The 15633-nt window shown below is 46.3% G+C and overlaps 1 protein-coding gene across 1 annotated transcript in view; it reads right to left on the bottom strand.

The window, feature by feature from the left end:
- Positions 1–15633, bottom strand: part of LOC146870092 (MAP kinase-activated protein kinase 2) — a 626925-nt gene that overhangs the window by 19870 nt on the left and 591422 nt on the right. Inside the window, exon 7 of the mRNA XM_085627880.1 lies at positions 1093–1217. Coding sequence (XP_085484006.1) covers positions 1093–1217 — 125 coding nt within the window. The remainder of the gene's footprint in view (positions 1–1092; positions 1218–15633) is intronic.

Below are 15633 nucleotides of genomic sequence, written 5' to 3'. Positions count from 1 at the left end.
TTTAAGTTCATCACTTACAATGAAAGAGACATCTTTGGGCTCCTTTTCTGAACCCTCTTCTTTTAGGGAAGAAACCAACTCTAATGCATTCCTTTCCCAGGGTTCATAACGCTGCAGCCTAAAATGTTGCTTCAGTATGAGATTTTCAGTTTAGGACACCAAGCATGAAATGCCAGACCGGACTGCTTTTCCAATACTTGCTTTAATTACATAGGGCGAATTTCATAAGAATATTGGATTAGGCAAAGTTTCAGAAAAATGGTGCATTGGCTCAGTCAGGAAATCCAAGATGCTCTCTGAACCCAACTTCCATGACTTACCATGAGCATGTTTCTCAACCAGAGATTAAAACTCAAGTAGTAAGCAAGCACTCAGCAATACCTCACATGAGAGAATTGCAGCTCGCTAAATAGGTCCGAACACCACATTGCATAGAAAAATGAAAAAGAAACACTAGCTAAAAAAACGAGGTTGCCACGCAAATCGTGGACTATAAAAAACAAGCATTGGCATAGCCAATAGGTCTCGCCTTTGGGACCTTATAAGTGTTTAGCCATGCAACAGTTGCATAACTAAATACTTATAAGGTCCCAAAAGCGAGACCTATTGGCTATGTCAAGCGGCCACGAAAGTGAAAGTGATCGCGATCAAACATCAAAGCGGCCGCGAAAGTGAGGCGCGCGCGCGCGCCCCCGCGCACATGCACTGTAGCTCTAGGCTGGGCTGGTAGCACTTTTTGGAGCCCTCTCAATAAGTCTCGCCAGCCCAGCGCATGCGCTGGGTCAGGCGAGACCTAACTAGTGTTGAATTACAAGCTAACTTTGCTACCGTTTTAGTTTTGGCTCATGATGGGATATCAGTATCTTTCACGAATCCAGTGACCGCATTAAGAAACAACACCAGGGAATAGTGAGCCTTCCAACAGCACTAAAACTACCTACTGTATTTCAACAAGCTCCTGGAATTACCTGGGTTGGTCTCAGGCCATACATCCTACTCTGTCCCATAACACACACCTCAATCGTACAGGACACCCATCAGTGATCAAATGCAGACTGGAGATGCAATAGGGTAGTATTTCAGTTTCCCTACCTTCTTCCGATACCTCAGACCATTCTGGGTTAGGAAACTCGTACTGTCCCATCCGAATCCGCTTTTTCATGCCCGGAGAGATGGCCAGGCCATGGTTGGAGTAAAATGGTGGGTATCCACAGAGCCTGCAACAAAGAAGAAAAAAGATACCAAGTCTTTGGGGGGAACTTGGAGCTTTACTCGGAGGCTCTGGTGGCATAGTCCTTTCCACCTCGATAGTAGTGCTATTTCAAGTTAAAAGTTGCAAAGTACGGAGTGACCAATGCTTCAAAGTTGTCTGCACTAAATACTTCCTACAAGTATTTTCCTCAAGTTGTTAAGCAAGCTATAGTTTTAAGTTATGTGTATTAGCATGTTTCTAAACACTTGCATAAGCTCGCCTACCGACACATGGTTCTGGCAAGCAAGTAAATTAGTTAGTTACCTGTAACTCCAGTTGTCAACCAATTATATATTTCATACATGTACATGCTTGATTCATTCCCACTTGTCAGGTTGGGAATCCCATGTAACTTTAAAATAGTAGTAAACACTGTTAAAATGACGATAGGCTTCAACAAGTGTTTGTGAAGTAGCACATTCACCTCAAACCCATACTGCAGCCAATGAAGTGAAAGTACCGAGTTCTCAGACCACCATACCTCGAATTCCATAGCACAACTGCGAGTGGGCCTCTGAACTGGGATATATGAACAATGTCTTCACATACAAGGAGAATGAGGAAACTTTTTTTTTTAAGAGGGCTCTCTTTATCTATCAAACTATACTAAGCAGAGTACGATAGCCCAATTGTCAATCGGTCCACTATATGTAGATTCCTACCATGTCCTACAGGAATAGCTATTGATATTAGAGGAGACACCTCACCCGTCGTATGGTGGCATACTTCATCATGGGCACCTCCTCTCACCCATCACGGATGGATGGCCTAAAAAAACACTTAATCAGAGATTTAACAAATGATACACATAAAATAACGTATAGTTTCTTACCTGTCGGTGTAGTTTTGCAGCTTGAAGACTTTCTGGATTCACTATGCTGTGCATTATTCCGCCATCATTTGGTTGGGTCCAGAATCGTACTATTTTCTCTCTTTTTTTTTTGTGGCCCAGGTGGGCGGCGACGTCACACCATTTGGTGTCCTTCGTGACGTCGGCGCGCTTCCTGCGGAAGCGCCCACCTTTGGTCGCCATCTTCGGATTCTTTTTTCTCGTTTTGTGTTAATCCTGTTTTCCCTGTTATTTTGTAAAGTCTTGTTTATCTTTAACCCCTTACCTCCTGTCTCATCTTTCTGGCGGAGGAGGGTGGGTTCGCTAGTGAATCCAGAAAGTCTTCAAGCTGTAAAACGACACCGACAGGTAAGAAACTATACTTTTGCAGCATGAATGTTTCTGGATTCACTATGCTGTGCATAGACTTTGTAGCGGTTTGTCCTTATTGTGGTGGCTGGGTGGAAGATGAGCTCTGGTTACTGAATATGTGTTGTAAGACCTTCTGTCCCACTTTCGCTTCTTTGTTCATCTGGATATCCACATAGTAGTGCTTAGTGAACGTATGCACTGAAGACCATGTTGCCACTTGGCAAATGTCTTGGATAGGTGTGTTCGCTAGAAACGCAATTCTTCCTTCTTGAGTGAGCCTGAGCTGCTCCTTGTAGCTGTTGTCCTGCCTGCTTGTGGCAGAGTTGAATTGTCTGCACAATCCATCATGCAATGGTATTCTTGGTGACTGGTCGTCCCAGAAAACTGCTGGCAAAGGAGACAAAGAACTGTTTTGTTTTCCTGCACTCCTTTGTTCTTTCTACATAGTGCATGACAGCCCTTCTGGCGTCCAGTGTGTGTAAAGCCCTTTCAGTTTTTGTGGTCGGTTTTTGGAATAACTTGGTATTTGGATTGTTTGGTTAATATGGAACCGAGACACCACCTTTGGCATGAAGTGTGGGTCCTCATTACAATCCTGCCCTTGTGTATTTGTAAGTAGGGCTCTTGGAGTGTGAGCGCTTGCAACTCACTTACTCTTCGTAGTGACGTGATCGCCACATTTCGGCCTGGAGCCTCCTCTTCTTCCTCTGCATCTTGGCGGCATGTTCGGCGTCGAGGGTTGGACCGCTTCTCTTCGAGGCAGTCGACGACAAAGTCTGCCCTTCTTTTCTCGGCGCCGAGGTGTCCTTTTCGAGGCGTTCCCTCGACGAACTTTGTTTCTCAAGGGCTTTCACCGATTGGGAGTCCTTATGGAAGGATCCGCTCGGTTGACTGTCCCTGGTAGCTGTTGCTTTCGTAGAGTGTTTCGACGGCAGAGCTCCTTTCGAGGACTTAGCTTCACTTCTAGGAGTGTCGCTCGGGGCTTTTGCTTCACCCTTTCGAGTGTCGCCTGAGTGTTTAGGGGTCAACGACTCCCTTACCTCCTTCGACGTCTTCTTATGGACCTCAACGACCGTGCAGTCCTCTGGTCCTTCGGCGATGTTGTCCTACTCTCCTCTGGAGAGACCCAAGTCTCGGAGCGATGGAGGTGGCCCCTGGCCCTGCATGTTGTGGTTCGCCCTTCTCTGCCTCTCCCTTACTCTGAGGGTCTTCGGTGTAAACGCCGAGCAGGCGTTGCAGTCTTCGCTGCTGTGGTCGAGCGGCAGGCAGAGGTTGCAGACTGGATGCTGATCCTTCCGGGCGTACTTGTGGTGGCAATTGGTGCAAAACTTGAACGGTGTTTTGTCCATCCCCGCGCTCAGGGTGCCCCCTGCGGGCGCATCTTCCGTCGAACGTTGAGGTTTTGGTTGCAAACCTTCTCCCTCGTCGCTTCGGTTACCTGACCTGTAGTCCGGTGTCGCTGAAAACTTTATTTTCTTCGGTAACGATCCAGACCCAACGACGGAAAATGAATATGAAGATGGCGACCAAAGGTGGGAGGTTCCGCAGGAAGCGCGCCAAAGTCACGAAGGACACCAAATGGCGGGACGCCACCGCCCATCTGGGCCACGAAAAAAAAAAAAAAAAAAAGATTACTACGATTCCGGACCCAACCACAAGATGGCGGAATAATGCACAGCATAGTGAATCCAGAAAGATTCACGCTGCAAAACTGAAGGATTCCGCAACCTTATTATTTTTATATAAAGTGTGCGACTACGGGGAAGGGAAATGCTACTTACCCAGTATGCATCCGTTCTTGGCATATAAAGCTGTAGATTCATATGCGTTAGCATAGATCGCCATCGGATGTTGGGCCTGGAAGTTTGCACTTTGTTTTTCTTCGGAGAAGTCTTTGTAGTCACGAGGTAGGGGACTCCTCCCTTTGGTGATAGTGTGCATGGTCATCGACTCCATCCCCAGATTGTTTTGCAGTGAGGGTTGATGATGGAGTTAGTAAGAGTAGAAAGAGATGTCCATGTATAGTGCATCTAAGTAAGATAATACTGCAACAGATAAAGGTACCCGGCGGGGCAGGTGGGTGCATATGATTCTACAGCTTTATATGCCAACAACAGATGCATACTGGGTAAGTAGCAATTTTCCGTTCGAGGGATATGAGCTGTGGATCATATGCGTTAGCATATACTATATACCAGTTTTCTTCCTAGCGGTGGTTAACCTGTATCTGTTGCAGTGGTTTGAAATGGTGTTCTTAAAACTGTCTGGCCCACACTAGCTTGTTGTTTTGCTAACACATCTACACAATAGTGCTTTGTGAATGTGTGTGGTGTAGACCATGTTGCAGCCTTGCAGATGTCATCTATGGGTATGTTACCTAAGAATGCCATAGAAGCCCCTAGTTTGCGTGTAGAATGGGCTCTAGGGGGAATTGTTAAGGTGTGTTTAGCTTTAAGGTAGTATATTTGGATGCAATTAACTATCCACCATGCAATACCTGCTTTTGAAATGGGATTGTCTTTATGTGGTGGGGAAAAAAAGAGTTGTTTAGTTTTCCTAAAAGATTTGTTTTTTTCAATGTAATAAAGAATCGCTCTTTTCACATCTAATGTGTGAAAAGCACGTTCTGCTACTTAGTCTGGTTGAGGAAAAAACATGGGTAACTCAACCGACAGGTTGAGATTAAAGGCAGAAACAACTTTGGGTAAAAATGTTGGGTTAGTCCTAAGAACCACTTTATTATGGTAAATTTGCAAAAATGGTTCTTGTATAGTTAGTGCCTGGAGCTCACCAACTCTCCTAAGAAATGTGATGGCTATAAGGAAGGCTACCTTCCAAGTCAGAAACTGTAGTTCGCATTTGTGAAAAGGCTCAAATGGCGGGCCCATGAGTCTTGTAAGGACTATATTAAGATTAGGGCTCCCGGTTTTTCGTTTAAACGGATTTTTACATATAAATACAGACGGAGAACAAGTTTTCCTTTATCTGTATTTATATATAAAAACGGGAAAATACTAGTACATTTTGTCATTGACCATCTGGTGTCTCCCCCTCCTTAGAGGGTTAAGAGGTGTCAGCCCGGGCTGAGACAGCTTCCCGGGCACACACTCAGCCGCACCCGAGTACTTCACAGGTCTTTGAAAGACCGTTTCCTTGTTAATGAGGCTTTGATGTTCTTTCACCCTTAGCCTCTGCCGATTGCACCAGCACCCGTCTTTTCCTCGCAGACTGGGTTTTACAATATCCAAGGCCTGCAGAGAAGGCTCGGCATTAGTGGCTGTTCGGGGACGGGCAGGGAGCAGAGAAGGAAAAGGTCCCCGTCTCTTGCTTCCTGCCCAGACAAGACAAGGAAGGTGTCCGCTTCTGCTCTGCCGCTGGCAGCTGCCCCCCCCCTCTCTTTCTTACTCTTATTCCCTCTCTATCAGTCTAACTCCTCCTCACTTACCGAAAACCGGGACTCAAGAAATGGTTCTCACCCTCTTTTTCTTCCCGACGTTCATTTGTTTCCCTGTAAAATGGATGTAAAAAAGAAAACCAACTTTGATGGAAATGCCGTTTTGACATTTTTCTATTCCAAAGTGCAGCCACGGAAATAAAAGATTCAAAATATGAAAAATCAATAACTAAATAAAGCAAGAAGGAGTGTTCTTAAAGTGGCCAGATCGGTTTTATTCAAACCCCAAAAACATTAGTGTAATTTTACCGAGTTTGCCAGTGAAGCGCTGTTTTCCCCCGGTGGGGAAGTGCGCCAAACCTGGATGTACAGCAATACCTCGTTGATGGTGCATTGGAAAACAATATGTGTACGGCGGCTTTGTGTTTACGAATGTGGTCTTTTTAAACAATACTGTTTAAGTTTTGTAAGCATATAAGCAGTGGACATTGAAATGGGTCCTTCCTGGGCCCTGTAGTTTTCTGGCATAAGCACTCCGTGATTTCTGAATAGTGAGTGTAAAAGCGTTAAGTTCACCATGCTTATCCTGCTTATATTTCATTATTTAATCTTTCATTCCCTATGAATGTTTGCTTTTTCCAGGGTGTTGTTACTATTTCCTTTAGGGAGCATATTGCTCTTGCCTAGTGCGTAATTTGAATTGAGTCGCATCCAGGTGTTTATAGCAGATCAAATTGTATTGTAGTTGAAGGCAGTGTGAATTTCTCTTAGTGGGGCAGTATGGTGTTCAGTGAGGGAGCGGATGTGGCACTCTGCCTATGACAGAAACTGCAAGGCTCTGAGACCAATGGCTTGTGATATCACTTTTAAACATATTTGGGACATTCTGCAAATGGTAAAGTTTTCAGAGGAATGTATAGTGTTGACCAATAAAAAAACCGAGCGCATGTGTGCATTGTCAATTTAAATAAATGTGGAAAAATACTAGCTGTAGCGTCGTCTTTTGCTTGTGGCAAAAATAAATGTGGATAAATACAGAAAAAATGCCCAAAAAATAAATATGGATAAATACAGACGGAAATGGCAAAAAAATAAATACCATAAAACCAGGAGCCCTAATTAAGATTTCACATGGGAGAAGGTGGAAGTCTAGGAGGGATGATTCTTTTGAGTCCTTCCATAAAGGCTTTGATAGCGGGTACACAAAAAAAGGACAAGTGTTGCCTGTTTTGTAGGTAAGCTGCTATTGCAGCAAGATGCAGTCTTATTGATGTATATGCTAAGTTAGCCCTTTGTAGGTGTAACAGATCGCAAATGATGTTTTGAATAGAAGAATCAAGCGGATTCATCTAATTGTTATCACAATAAATTACAAATTGTTTCCATTTTGCTGCATAGCATGCTCTTCTGGTAGGGCGTCTAGCCTCTCTAATGACATTCATGCAGTCTGGCGGGAGATTAAGGTAGCCAAACTCTATGATTTCAGGTGCCAGATCGCAAGGTTGAGTTGACTGCGATCTGGATGCCTCATCTCTCCATGGTTCTGAGTGAGAAGCTTGGGGGAGAGGTGTAGTTTTTGACTATCAACACTGTTGATTTGATAGTTCCAACAGTGTTGTGAACCATGATTGTCGCGTCCATGTGGGAGCAACTAGGATCATTGTGAGGGAATGTTGCTTGAGCCTCCGAACCACTGGAGGAATTAGCGGGAGGTGGAAAAGCGTAAACAAATATCCCTGACCAATTGATCCATAGCGAGTTGCCTTTGGACAATGGGTGTGGATACCTGGACGCGAAGTTTGGGCCTTTTGCGTTGAGGTGTGTAGCGAACAGATCTATCTCTGGGTAGCCCCACATTTGGAAAAATGGGAGAAGAACTTGAGGGTGTAGTTCCCATTCGTGGATCTGTTGTTTTTGACGACTGAGCAGATCTGCAATTTGATTGTTTATTCTTGGGAGATGTTCTGCAAGGAGATATATTTTTTGAGGTATGGCCCATCTCCATATGCTTTGAGCTAGGTGTGAAAGCTGTAGAGTGTGTCCCTTCCTGTTTTTGTATGTTGTACATCGCTGTCATCTTATATGTATGAACTAGGACAGCTTTGCCTACTAGATGTATCAGAAAAGCTTTGAGTGCTAGAAAAATTGCTAGCAGCCCCAGATGGTTTATGTGGAGTCGTCTTTGTTGTAGAGTCCACATGCCCTGAATGGTATGTTTTTGAAGATGATCTCCCCAGCCGGTGAGGGATGCGTCTGCTGTGTGCACTATCTGAGGAAACGGGTCGATGAATGGTCGCATCTTGGAAAGGTTTTGTGTATTCCACCATTGCAGAGAGCGATGAGTGCGGACATCCACCAACACCAAATCGGTTAACTGACGTTGAGCCTGGTTCCACCGACATGCTAAGCATTCTTGTAGGGGACACATTTGGAATTTTGCGTAAGGAACAATTAGAATGCAAGACGCCATCATTCCGATCAACTGCATAAACACTTGTGCTGGTAGTGAGTGCTGTGGTTGAAACTATGATATTAGGGTTTGCATGCTGCATATTCCGAATTGGTTGGGGTACGCTAGAGCTTTGCAAGTATGTATATGGCTCCTAGGTACGCCTGCGCATTGGAGGGTTGAAGATGAGACTTGGCGAGGTTGACAGTGAACCCCAAGTTGTGAAGGAACTGAACTGTCTTGTGAGTGTGGTGTATGCAGCTGTGTCGCGACTTGGCTGTTATTAGACAGTCGTCTAAGGGAAGACATGAATGTGTTGTCTCCTTAAATGAGCTGCGACAACTGCTAGACACTTGGTGAAGACTCTTGGTGCTGTAGTTACCCCGTATGGGAGGACTTAGAATTGGTAATTGTGAGAAATTGGCCTGGCATATGCTGGTCACTAGTTAAAGTGGCCACCTTGCACCAGTCCAATTCGACTCTTATGGTAGATAGGTTTAAGACATCCTTTTAAAGAAAGCTATCCTAGTGGTAGCTGTGGAGAGCAGCCTTCAGGCTAAGTCTCAGAGGAATGTAAAGCAGCTTGTTTTACCTTATAATCTCTTGAATTACCAAATGAAAGGACACCACACAGGTATATATTTCAAATATATATGTATTTATTACTAGACACACTCTACTAATCTCTTTATGAGATTAGAAGTCAGGAACATATGCAAATATCAACGTTTCACAATAAGTTAAGCACAAATATGGCTGGGGCTCTAGGGGCGTACCAGACCATATACGGAAAAAGAGGTTTAGGAAAGTCGACTTGCAAGGGGACAAGGCCTAGGGCCTGTAGAATCGCTGGGGCCTCATTAATCCACCCAAGGCAGGTAAGTAAAGGACCCACGGAAGACGCGTGCAGTGTGAGAACACAGTCACGGGTTTCCTATTGATTTCAATGGAGCAAGTCGCGGTTGGAATTTTAAAGTTTTAGGGTACTTCTAGAGAGTCTACAAGCAAGCAACTTACAAGGTAGGTAGTTCGAGGGCCAACACCCACTGGAGCACCGGAGTGCACGAGTTACCTCACCCAGGGAAGCCGGGTGCATAGGTGTCTTTTGGTGTCGGGTCGCGTCGTTGTTTTCAATGGAAGCCGAAGAAGTTTTGCTGCTTGCGAAGTGTGCGGTGGAATCCAAGGCTGGATTCAAGATGAAGAAGACCTGAAAGCAGAAGGGACAGTGTTCACAGTCACTTGCCAGTGACCCGGGGCCAGGAAGATGGATGCCCACGGATGTCGGGTGATTTCAGGTGATCAAGGGTGTCTTGACTCTTCAGCCACGAGGTCCAGGAGGCGTCAACGATGACCAGTAGCTGGATTCGGAGGGTCCCACGAAGTCTGCAGCTTACTGAGGTGTCGGCAACCGGATTAGAGCCAACAAGCCTTGGCAACAGCAAGTCTCGTGGAAAGTGAAGAAAGTCAGCGGTGCAGACCAGCAAGGTCTGAGGGACTAACCCAGCGAGGGTAAGTCAGGGCAGGCCGGGAGCAACCAGGGGATCCCTTTGGTTCGATGAGAAAGTCTTCAGGGGACCCACAAGCCAGCCGGCAAGGGATCGCGAAGACGCCTCATGAGGATTCGCTTCACAGTAGCCCACGGTCACTCGGGACGAGGTAGGCCTCTGATTTTCGAGGGAAATCCTGCTGGAGGCTTGGACCACACGTGGTCCAATGCACAAGTTCGTAGAACGTCGTGAAGGGGTTGCACTCGACAATAGTGCACGGTACCCGGGTATTGCTGTTCCTCGTCACTCGTGGGGTCCACTCGCCTCAGGTTTGCTGGGGACTCACAATGGCAGTCGAGAAGTCAGGAAATCCACTTCCGGGGCTGCAGGGACTTCGGACCCTGGCGGGAGCGGGAAAGTTTGCGACCGTTGATTCAAGTTTTTGGTGCCTGCCAAGCAGGGGAGTCACTCCTTTACTCCAAGGGAGATTCTTCAGTCTTCCAAAGGTAGTGGAACGTCGAAGGTCCAGGATTCTTCTTGTAGAGCGTCGTCCAGGGATATCTGATTTGCAATGGCAAGGTTCCCCTATCTTATACTAAAGGAAAGGGAGGGACTAGCTCTATGACCACTCCTCTGGGAGGGTCAGGGAAGTGGGTGGTTATACCCACTTCCCTTTGTCCAGTTTTGCGCCAGAGCAGGGGCAGGTAGCCCATGAACCGGCTTGAGCTGGCATATGCACAGAGGAGCCTACTGCTCCCCCAGTGCAGGACTTCAAAGCACTCTAGGAGTGCACCCATCCAGCCCCAATACACTAAATCCTGTCTGGAAGGTGGTTACACCTCCCTGTGACAGGATGCCTATTGTTGGGCCTCCTCCACTGCGAGTTTCAGTCAGCAGCAGGAGGGCAGCCCAGTGTCTGTGCTGGTGGCATCCATTTTGTGATGCCAGGGCTCTTTCAGATTTCTACCGTGTTTCCACAGTAGGTACATGTCTTCTCCTCTAGAAGGATGGGATCATACTCCCACACCAGTTACTGGTGTTGGGGTATGATTCCAAGTTGTTTGACACCAAACACGACATGTTTTGATGCAGTCATTCCAAAGTTAGCATTTACCGGTAGGTTATAATGCACTTAAGAGTATATGGTTTAACCGCATCCACAAACAGCCACAGAGAATAGACTCTGCCAGCTGCAGAGGGGCCCTGCTCAGGCAGAGGCACCCCCTCACATTGTAAACCAAGCACTCTGCCCTCAGGATTGATAGGGCCTGCCTTAGGGGTGACTGATAGGTTTATATGTGTGTGTAAGGTGAGATATAGTGAGAGAGGGTCGTTTTTATATCATAGCGTGCCCCAGGCCCGTTCTGACCACACCTGAGGTATGAGACCCTTGTCATTGCCCTGCCAGCCTAATTTGTAGGCCGTGTTAAATTGACAAGCGGGTCCTGTGTTACTATATAACAAATACCCTGGGACATCCTTACCACTCAACCAGCATGAAACCCCTGTGTAGGCCCTTCTGTTCAATATGAAGGCCTCTTTGTTAAGTTGACCATAGTTCTGCCATTTTCCTGTATAGCAGGCTGAAGGCAGGTCTGACCCAAATCATATCCAGCTCCTCTTTCTGCGCGGCCTCCTGCTCCAAACTAAGAGCCCCCACCCTACCCGTGTGCTAAGTTCACTATCCCAAAGTTCAACATCCCCCTGTTCTTTCGACATACAGCAGACTGCATCCTGGGCTGGTACATACGTTAGGGAAGTTGTCACCACAGATGTGTCAAGCTAAGGAACACAGGATGTGGAGATTTATATATGTATATACAGAATCCCTTTACAATACACATTTTCTCTGCTTGCCCATCCAAATTACGGCAAGCGCCTTGCCTGAGATATGAACTTTCACCTAGCTCACGTACCACAGTTACTGGAAAGGGCGTCACCATGTATGGTAAAATATTAGAACCATACCGTAAGTCACGAGGTAGACATGGCGTGAGATGACGATACCGTATGCACTTCTAACCGCCTTAAAGAGTATAAGAAGGGAGACCACAGAGATATCATTGGACTACCCCACCCATCTGTTAGTAGATGGCAGGCGGGTGTGGGTGGTTCCCAAAAGCTTTTGTTTTTTGTTTTTAAGATACAATTTAACTTGCCAATATATTTGCTGTATATGGTATGTATGCTATTTTGCTATGCTATTTTGTCCCTAAATTGGTGTTTTCTTATTGAACATTCCATACTTATATCACATTTGCAAAGTTGCTTTCTTTTAGGTAGGTAAGTGAGTATTCTCAGTATTTTAGATCAAGTGTGTTTTACATTCTGAGAACATTTTCCTTGATGTAACTTATGTTTTCATAATGCATTTATAAATGTGTTGTTGAGGTTTTCTGAAGTGTCTCTCTCCAAACGAGTTCAATGCCTCCTGATTCATGCGAGGTCACTATATTTGTATTTTGTATTTTTATGCCTTTGTCTTGCAGTTTTTATGAAGTTGCACCTTCTCAATAAACTGCCAATATTCTTTGCTTCAAATTCCATGGCTCACATGTCTGTTTCCTTCATTTTTAGAACGAGCATTCCCAGACACCCCGGCTCAAATTAAGGTGCCCCTTTTGTCCCTAACTCACTCCCTCGATCACTCCGTGAAGGCTCCAAGAGCTCTGTGCTCAGCCCCCTGCCCTCTTGACCCTTAAATAAAGCTCCCTCGAACAATAGGAACCTATACCTCAGTGAGGAGTGCTAACACTACCTCACCCAGGCTGCAGTAGCAGGCCTGTGGTGCCAGATTTAGTCTGCTTCCCAGGGGTGGCATAATACATGCTTCAGCCCCTGGTAGGCCTGTGAAGTACCTATGCCCTTGGTACCCAAGGTACCATATACTAGGGGCTCATAAGGTACCACAGTATCCAATCACTAGTGCATCTAATATGCACTCCAAGTTGTTTAAGGGAGAAAGCAGATAGGCTGGGGTCCTGGATAGCAGGATCCCAGACAGACTAGTCGCAAACCATCAAAACACCAGGAAAAAGTGGGGGCAACCATGCAGTCAGATTCCACCTTCCTACAGTAATGTTGTCCGTCCACCAGGAAGGAGTAGTTTCTTACCTGTAACTCCAGTTCTGTAGTAGGGGTATCTCTGTTATAGTCATAATCTATGAATAGTCCCGCCCATGTGCGGGGACCCCGGAGCAATCAAAATATCTCTTAAGCTGTCCTGCATTTGCAAACCTGCAAAGACACTTAAGAGACAGACAAAATAATACAGCCTAATAACAATATGGCTGCACTGGCCAGCACTTCCTCTGAAGTGAACACAAAAGCCAAAATAAAGTTTAAATGTAATTTTTATTCACATCTGACATGTTCCTTTATTGTATCACACTCCCTTCACCACAATCCCTTTAAACAATAGAGAAGAAGGGGTGGACAGACAAGCCCTATAGGCTGTCATTATGTGTCTGCTAAAGGGATACCGTGCCTTTAAGGAACTCTCCAGAGACCCCCGGTATCCCAGGATGCACAGCCAAAGCAAGTTACTTTCAGTTCTTTTTGAAGGTGTATAACAACAGGCCTGATACTGCCAGTTTTACTCCACCGGGGAGGAGGGAGGGTCGCTTATGACTATAACAGATACCCCTACTACAGAACTGGAGTTACAGGTAAGAAACTACTCCTTCTGTAGTAGGGGATCTCTGTGTATAGTCATAATCTATGAATAGAATGGCAAGCCCATCCCAACCAACAAACAGCGGTGGAGTAAAAACCAAACACCAACAAATTACTGTGCAAACAAATTCCTCAGCGAAGCCTGTCCAACCTGCGCATCTGCCCTAGCATCAGAGTCCAGGCAGTAATGCTTTGTAAACGTATGGACCGACTTCCAGGTGGCAGCCTTACAAATGTCAGCAATTGGAACATTCCTAAGCAAAGCTGTAGTCGCTGCTTTGCCCCTAGTCAAATGTGCTGTAGGCTTACCCCCTAACGTCTTATTAGCTTTCTGATAACAAAGCTGAATACAGGACACAATCCATCTGGAGATGGACTGTTTTGAGGTAGCTAGACCAGTTCTTACTGAACCATAATTCACAAACAGTTGATCCGACCTGCAGATGTCTTTTGTCTTATCTAGATAGAATTTCAACACCCTACGCACATCTAATGAATGCAGAGACCTCTCCGCCGGAGAGGAGGGATGCTGAAAAAATGTAGGCAAAGTTATCATTTGATTTACATGGAAATCAGATATCACTTTAGGTAAAAACTTAGGATGAGTACGCATTACCACTTTAGAAGCATGGAATACAGTATACGGCTCTTGACAACACAGAGCCTGAATCTCACTTACTCTCCTGGCCGATGTAATGGCCACAAGGAAGGCGGCCTTCCAGGACAAATGCTGCAGAGAAGCCTTATGAATAGGCTCAAAAGGCTCCCTCATTAATCTGGACAACACCACGTTCAATTCCCATGGTGGAGAAGGTCGTCTAACAGGGGGAAACACCTTACGCAAACCCTCCAAAAAATCTTTAATCACAGGGATTTGAAAAAATGAGGTTTGGGAAGGGCCCTTTCTATACGCAGTCAAAGCTGCGAGATGAACTTTAATAGACTGAAAATTAAGCCCAGATTGAGCTAACTGCAGCAGATAAGGCAAAATAACATCTTTACAGGATGTAGGGTCAATGTCCTTTGCCTTGCACCATAAGCAGAATCTCTTCCACTTATAGGCGTAAGAAGTCCTCGTAGACTGTCTCTTCGCCTCTTTCAAGATCTCCATACAGTCCTGAGGTAGGTTCAAGTGTCCATACTGTACTAGCTCAGGAGCCATGCTGCCAAACTCAAGGACGAGAGATTGGGGTGAACCATCTGTCCTCCGAACTTCGTGAGAAGGTCCGGCCGACACGGCAGGCGCCGGTGTGGCAGAACAGACCGGTGAAGAAGGTCGGTGAACCACCATTGCCTCGGCCACTCCGGAGCAATCAGGATCATCCTGGCTCTGGATTGCGACAGCTTGATCAGCACCGCCGGAATCAGGGGAATGGGTGGAAAGGCGTAGAGAAAGCTGTTGGACCAGCTGATCCATAGGGCATTCCCCAGTGTCCCTGGTTGGTAGTAACTGGATGCGAAGTCGCGGCATTTGCTGTTTTCTGCCGTAGCGAACAGATCGATGTCCGGAGTGCCCCACTCTGCGAAGAAGTCTCTTAGCACGTCGTCGTTTAGCACCCACTCGTGATTTTCTTGAACGAGCCTGCTGAGCGCATCGGCTTGGGCATTCTGCACTCCCGGCAGATGGGTTGCCGTGATCGTGAGGTTCCTGGCCACCAGCCAATTCCAGATCGTCTGTGCCTCCCGAGACAGCGTGCGTGAAAGGGAGACCCCCTGCTTGTTGAGGTAATACATGGTAGTAGTATTGTCCGTCTGCACTAGCAGGGAGTTCGTCGTGAAGGAGGGATGGAACGCCTTCAGGGCCAAGTGTACTGCTCTGAGTTCCAAAAAGTTGATGTGGTAAGTCATCTCCGTCTGTGACCATATCCCCTGAATCTGAAGAGGGCCCGAATGCGCTCCCCAGCCCTGGAGAGACGCATCGGTCACTATGGTCTGGACCGGAATATCCTTGTGAAAGGGAGTCCCCTTGCAAACATTCTCTGAGGAGCACCACCTTTTCAGAGATTGGAGAGCGTGTTGGGATAGATGAATCGTGTCCTCCCAACGCCCCCGCCTCTGGTCCCATTGATCCTCCAGACACTCCTGCAGGGGCCGCATATGCAGACGTGCATTGGGGGTGAGAAAGATGCAGGAAGCCATCGACCCCAGTAAAGAGGACACCGTCCTCACTGTAGG

Source organism: Triturus cristatus, chromosome 1_1 (assembly GCF_964204655.1).
Source record: "Triturus cristatus chromosome 1_1, aTriCri1.1, whole genome shotgun sequence".
Classification (NCBI taxonomy): domain Eukaryota; kingdom Metazoa; phylum Chordata; class Amphibia; order Caudata; family Salamandridae; genus Triturus; species Triturus cristatus.
Note: the sequence above shows the minus strand (reverse complement) of the source record. Positions and strands in the feature narration are given on the sequence as shown.